The 6,427-nt window shown below is 64.3% G+C and overlaps 1 protein-coding gene across 5 annotated transcripts in view; it reads right to left on the reverse strand.

Moving 5' to 3' along the window:
- Nucleotides 1-1,134: 1,134 nt before the first annotated feature.
- The window catches only part of EPS8L2 (EPS8 like 2), an 18,082-nt gene continuing 12,789 nt past the window's right edge, over nucleotides 1,135-6,427 (reverse strand). For all 5 annotated transcript variants that reach the window (XM_032414693.1, XM_032414694.1, XM_032414692.1 and 2 more), the window contains 10 exons: nucleotides 6,262-6,336; nucleotides 5,908-6,056; nucleotides 5,603-5,735; nucleotides 5,356-5,474; nucleotides 3,914-4,019; nucleotides 3,126-3,239; nucleotides 2,811-2,883; nucleotides 2,463-2,643; nucleotides 2,244-2,376; nucleotides 1,135-2,110 (listed from right to left, as the gene is read on the reverse strand). In XM_032414693.1, coding sequence (XP_032270584.1) covers nucleotides 2,027-2,110; nucleotides 2,244-2,376; nucleotides 2,463-2,643; nucleotides 2,811-2,883; nucleotides 3,126-3,239; nucleotides 3,914-4,019; nucleotides 5,356-5,474; nucleotides 5,603-5,735; nucleotides 5,908-6,056; nucleotides 6,262-6,336 — 1,167 coding nt within the window. In that variant the 3' untranslated portion in view covers nucleotides 1,135-2,026. The remainder of the gene's footprint in view (nucleotides 2,111-2,243; nucleotides 2,377-2,462; nucleotides 2,644-2,810; nucleotides 2,884-3,125; nucleotides 3,240-3,913; nucleotides 4,020-5,355; nucleotides 5,475-5,602; nucleotides 5,736-5,907; nucleotides 6,057-6,261; nucleotides 6,337-6,427) is intronic.

A 6,427-nucleotide genomic window follows, 5' to 3' on the forward strand; every position in this document is an offset into this window, starting at 1 on the left:
CTGGTGGTTCTGGACGAGGGGCATCTGCAGGTTTCTGGAGGGACAGCCGGCACCCCATCCCTCCCCTTTTCCTTCTGGGTCTTATTTCCCTGTCTGCGAGGTCCTGCCTGGGTCTGGGAGGACCAACCTTCCTCTTCTGGCCTGGGGCTTGGGGAGGACCTTCCTCTCTTGGGGAGAGGATGCCATGGTGCTCAAGGCCCAGAGGTGGCCCAGCTCCCCCTGACCGGGTCCTGGTGGACAGGACAGTCCTAGCTTAGAGTCGGGGCTCCTGAGGCCTGGGGGCCGGGCCTGGCTCTGGCAGACCAGCTGACAGACGGCTCTAGATCTCTAACCCCAATCCCACAAGGCACAGCCTCTGCATCGCGCTCCCTGCGGGTGCCCCTGCCCATCACACAGAGACCCCGGGAATGAGCCCTCCAGACACCCTCACCCAGGGCGGGGCCCCCAGCTGCTTTGGGGAAACGCAGATCAAGATGCCCCCATCTGGCCAGGTACTAGGGTGCCCCCTGGACTGCCCACACCCCAGCGCGCAGAGCCGCCAGCAGAGGGTGCCAGAGGCCTCCTCCAAGGGTGGGGCCCTGGATGAGCTCAGGTGGGCACTGGCCTGGTGGTCTGGTGTCCTCGAGGTGCAGAGTGCAGCCCACTGTGTGCTCAGGGACCCCTCCACTCCTGCACTGACACCTCAGAGCTGACCACCAACCTGGTCCCCTATCTGTCAAGGCCCTCCTCCAGGGCACCTCCCTCAGCCTGGGGCTAAGCTTCGGCCCTGCCGCCAAGACTCATGCCCCTCCCTGGCCCGCCCTGAGGTCCGGCAGACCTGGCTCCTGGGCCTTCCACCCGTCTTGGGTTACAGTCTTTGGGCCTTCTGGACATCTGGCCTGGGAGAGCCACAGCACGCAGAGTGAGCAGGGCCCCCTCAGCTCCTCACCTCCCAGGAATATCCTCTGGGCCCACTGAGATACATGTGGAGGTGAGGGGCTCCTGGGAACCCCCACTGGAGTCAGGGGTACATGGCCTCACTTGAAATGTCCACGGCCTGGCCTCTGCCCAGTGGTTCTTACAAATGGTACAATCGTAGGTGGGCTCCAGGCCCACAGTGACCCCATCCCCATCTCCAGGAGACAGACACATGGCTGCTAGGATACTTAATTGGTTTAATGACATGGCTTTTGAACCTTGGCCACCTCTCATCTCTGGGTGTAACCTGCAGAGTTCAGTGCTCCAAGACTCACCCACCACCCACACGGCACACAGGGCAAGCCTGGCCTTAGACTTGGTTGGAGAAAGTTCCTATCTTGAGCTCTGCCTTGGGTGTGTGTGGGGTGTCTAAGGCCATACTTGAATGAGTACATGTCCAGTCCATCTATGCTCCTTGAATGGGTGGAGGGAGAACAGCATGCACCCCACCCCAGGGGAGCCTGGAGCCCCCCAGGCCACCCTTGAGGAGCAGTGTGCTGGGTGGGCGCTGTGGGCGATATCTGGGGGCCAGGCCTAGCTCGGAGCCCAGGGTGCTGAGGTCAGTGCCCTCCGGCCCACAGCCCATCCGGAGGTGCGCAGGTGCGGGTGCGTGAAGAAGTAGCAGCCACGGGGTGAGGTTTGGGGCCAGGGTTACAAGTGCCAGGAGGAACCCCCATGTGGATAGGAGGCCAAAGGATAAGTCCCTGCCTACCTCCTGGGGGTTCTGTGGCCTCAGGGAGAGGTGTCATGAAAGCCAGGAAGGGGGCTGGGCGGGGCTGGAAAAGCTGCAGCCCCGGCTTCAGGGGCAGGTGCATGAGGGGCTGGCATCTCCAGGTGGCTAGTTTTGGGGAGGTGGGCCTTGGGGCAGGCAGATGGGTGTGGGCTGAGGCATCGCTGAGCCTGAGGACAGGCCATGTGCCATGAGGCAGGTGAGCTGTGTCCACCCGTGTCCACGGTCCAAAATATACACACATACAAAAATAATACTCCATGCACTGGGGGTGGGCCTCTCCGCAGGTGCGTCTCCGTGTCCCCCAGCTGCAGGTGTGCTGGGCCCAGCTGGCCAGGTCTAGCTGTCGTCCTCCACCCTCCTCTGGGTCTTGGAATGAAACTTGCTCATGAGCTCCTCCAGCTCCGACCCACTTTGCTGCTTCTGGGGGGGGCGGGGCAGCCTCAGCTCGGGGGCCCACAGGCCAGGGTCCCGCGGCCTCCCGCTTTCCAGGCAATCCAGGAGCCCCGAGGGAGGAGGGGGCGGGGAGGGGCGGGGGGGGGCGCGGCCGCCTCACCTCCAGGCCCGCCTTCTGCACGGTGAGCTGGCTGTACACGCGGATACCTTCCTCCCCGCAGACTTTCTTCAGCTCGTCCTTGTTGAGCGAGAAGAGCTGCGGCCCGGTCAGGATGCCCAGGTTCTCCACGATCCTGGGGGCGCGGCGCGGGGGGGATGAGCAAGGGGCGCCCGCCCCGCCCCCCGCCCCCGCGCCCCGCCTCGCCCCCCGCGCGCGCACCGGGCGCTGAAGGCCTTGGCTTCCAGCCAGGCGCGGACCTCCTCGGGGCCCGACTCGTAGGTGAGCGGCAGGCCCACCGGCTGGCTGCGCTCCACGCGGAAGTGCCGCTGCGGCTGCGCCTTGATGTGGCTGATCTTCTTGATGAGCTCGTCGTTGACCTCGTCCATGTGGTGGATCAGCTCTGCGGGCGGTGCCCGGCACTCAGGCCCGCCGCGAGCTGACCCGGCGCCCTCCGCACCCCCCCCGCCCCGCTCGAGGACCCTCCGCCCGCTGCTTCCCCCAGGGGGCTCAGGGCCCCGTACCCGCATCCATCTGGTGGCCCTCATGCCCTGGCAGAGCGCCTCTCACCGTCTTTGTTCCCTGCGAAGCTTGGGGGCAGCTTGTGGGTGGGGCTGGCAGGACCCCAATATTTCAGACTGGCCTGCAGGGGTGGGGGCAAGAGACGAAGGGGTGGGGGCGCCCTCAGCGTCAGCTCATCATTCCTCCCCGCAGGGTTGTAATAAGGAGAAGGTGAGGCATCCCTTCTCGCCGCCCCCCTCCCAGGGCCCGGCCTGTGGCCCCACCCCCGCCGGGCACGGAGGAATCCGGGGCTCAGCGCCGGGTCTGCACCCGCCCATCCCCCCTCTGAGGTGGGACCGCAGAGCCCCCGCTCCTCGCACTCACCCGCTCCTGGGGTGCGTCCTCCAGCCGAGTCTCATCCAGGATGTTGCAGGGCACGTAGCCTGCCTGGCCACTGCGATTGCGAAGCTTCCACCACTGGTGGCCATCTTCGAGCACCTGCAGGCACCCACCCCCACCATCACCCGCATCTGGTCACCAGCGCAGGGTGTATGAGCCCCTCTTTACAGGTGGGCCCGAGAGAGTTCTAGGCATTTCCTCCGAAGCCCCGCCTCCCCGCAATCCTGTGGGGAAGTCACAAGTCCTCCTAGGAGCCCCTGCCCTGACCAGCCTTCTGTCCCACCCATAGAGGCTACCATCCCTCCCTTATCTCCCCCTACCCCTCTCCAGCAGCATCCAGAGCAAGGGTGCCTCTAGCCTTTGCATATAGATCACTCCCCCCCCCCAGCCTGCTCCACTTTCCGTCCCCCAGTGGGTGGCCTGAATTCAGGACTGGCACCAAACAGACCGTGTCTCAAGGGGGCTCCAGGGGTGGGTGTGAATGACGAGCCCTGGCTGAGAGCTGGAGGGTCCGCACTTGGCACAAGAGAAGGCCTGTCCTTCAACGTGAGCCCAGCTTAGCCCAGCACAGGAGCCCCTGAGCCCCTCTTAGATCCCCCAGGCAGGGAGGCCCCTCATCCAGGCTGTGCTGGGGGCGGGGAAGGGGCAGGCTATGCACCCTGCCTGGAGCCCAGGGGTAGGGGTCCTGGGGACAGGGATTGGGCAGCCTGGCTCCTGCCTCTCCTGGGCAGCCCCCCGCCCCCCCCCCAGCCCCAGCCCAGGCCCCGGCTCACCTCCAGGACCTCGTCCTTGAGCACCGACAGCTCGTTGGCGTTGCGGGCTGTGAAGTCATAGAGGATCCTGACGTACTTGGCCATGGCTGGCCCAGGTTCGTAGCCCCTGCGTGGAACAGAAGGGCTGAGGCCCAGGGCTGGGCTGGGGTCTCCTCCTGGCCCTGGGGCCGGGCTGGGGGAGCAGCTTCCCAGGTGCGTGCCGCCTCCTGTTCAGCTCTCTGAGGTCACAGCGGAGAGAAGCTGAGGCTCGTCAGCCGGGAATGGAAACTGTGACAGCCCCAGAGCGTCTGGGGCCCCTGCACGGAGGTGCGGGCCACGCAGGGGGGGTGGGGGTGGGACGAGGGGGCCTGTGGGCATGGCAAGGCCCGCCCGAGGCCAGGCCATCTCAGGGGGCGCCCGGCCCCCAGGGGACCCACAGCCAAACATGTACCCAAGAAATGACAGGGTCACCACCATCCTTGCAAGCAGCTGACCAATGAGGGAGGGCCAAGTGTTTTCAGAGCCACAGCCCTGCCCACAAGCACCCACGGTGGAGGATGGCCCACGAGCTGCAGGGGCATGGCGTGGGTGTCCTGGCCTCAGCACAGAGCAGGCCTGTGGCTGCCACCCAGGCTGGGCAGTTGCCTCCTGGCCAGTCTGGCCCCTGATCATCAGGGCAGCTCCCTCACACAGCTGCAGGCCTTGGGACACCGTACAGGTGAGGGGGCTGAGGCTGAGGTGGCCCTGGAGCCATGACTGGCCAGGATGGACTGGCCAGGGGCTGGAGGTCAAAGGATGAAAATGTCTCTTGAAGTGTGGCCCTAGGTCAGGAGCCATGGACATCAGCCTGGCCATGGCGGGGGCAGGGGGTGCAGTGAGAGGGGCACACTTGTGTAAGACACAGATTTCAGCCCCCTCCCTTGCTGAAACTGAATCCTGGGGTCTGGCAGGGTAACCAGCTTCCCAGACAGATCCTGGGCCAGAAGTGAGAACAGAAAGGAGGAGAGGAGAAGAAGGATGGGAAGTGCCCCAGGCCCTGGGTCTGTGGAAGTATGTGTATGGGGGCGGGGAGAATGGCTGTCCTTAGCCCAGACCTTCAGTCTCCTTCTCTGGCTCTGAGGCTGGACCTAAATCAGCCCCAATGGCGTGAGTGACAGGGATCGTTGAACCCACTTAAGTTTAGTGACTTAGTAAACGTCTAACCATGATTCTAAAACACACATGAGAAGACACAAAGAGAGATAATGTATTAGGGTAATGAATTTATAGGTGGCTTTTGACATTTTTCTCTTCAATTTTATATTATAAAGTTAGAATGAAAACCTGGTTCTGGTTTGGAAAAATGCTTTTTTTGAACGCCATGAACAAGGCATTTGCCGCCACCTGGTGGCAGCATACTCATATCAGAGCCTCCTTGTTTCTAGGGGTGAGCGTCACATTCCCTCATTTGAAGAGGAACTTACCTGTGAGCATGCGGGGAGCTGACTTGGGGGAGAGGGTCTCCTGGAGGTGGAGCTGTGGGCTCAGACACAAGGCTGTGTTTGGGGGAGTTTCGAAAGGATGGTCGGTTCGCTGGAGTCGGCTGTGGGAAAAAGGACCCCCTAGGTTGGTGTGGGGTGAAGGCAGTGGACAGAGGTGGGCGAGGAGGTGAGCAGTGGTGGAGGAGGCAGATGGCCAGTGGGTTTGGGGTGGGGCCGTGGGCGCTCTGACCTCGTCGTCGGGGGCAGACACCAGCGCCTCCACTTCCCAGGGAGCCTCCCGCAGCACGTCCAGGGGTGGCTCCCAGCCGCTGTGGAACTTGGGCACGTAGAGGGGCACCTGCGGCTCCCGGGGCCACTCAGAACTGGAGGTGGGAGGTTCTGGAGGTGAGCCACGCCCACCATGGGAACCAGCCCCACCTGGGACCACCCACCTGGCCTGCCAGGGAACCCCATCCTGGCTTGCACCCCATGCCCTGCATCACCCAGCCCAGGGCCCCTTCCCACACCCTCTCTGCCCACTGCCCGCTGCCGCACCGGGGGCGTGTCCATGTCTCCCCCAGCGACTCCCACAGCGTCATCTCCTTGGGGACTAGGTGGCCTCGCAGGAAGCCCACGGCCTCGCGGGAAAGCAGGGGGCTGGACACGGAGCGTGCGATGTCTGGGCCCCCACAGGTGCTGACGATCTGGGGCAAAGCGGGGTTCAGAGGAGGCCCTGCCCACCGGACCCCAGTCCCAGCTGGCTTGCTGACAGCACCACGGACCAGCCACGCCCGCAGCCCGGACGCATGGCCCCAGCTGCCTGCCCAGGGTAGGCATTTGCTTCCCCCCACCTTCAGCCAGGGGCAAACCACCCTGGGGTCCTGCGCCCCCAGCCCCAGCCCCAGGTACCAGGTCTAGAGGTCCAAAGAGGAAGTGCACGAGTTCTGCAGCGCTGGGGTTCTGAATGTGCTTCTGCAGCTTGGCCTGGGGTGGGGGGCAGACAGAGGGGTGGGGTGATGGTGCTGGGGCAAGGGGGGGCAAAGACCCTGGATCCCCCAATGTAGGCACAGAGGGA

The sequence above is a fragment of the Phoca vitulina genome, unplaced genomic scaffold (genome assembly GCF_004348235.1).
Source record: "Phoca vitulina isolate PV1807 unplaced genomic scaffold, GSC_HSeal_1.0 scaffold16, whole genome shotgun sequence".
Lineage (NCBI taxonomy): Eukaryota > Metazoa > Chordata > Mammalia > Carnivora > Phocidae > Phoca > Phoca vitulina.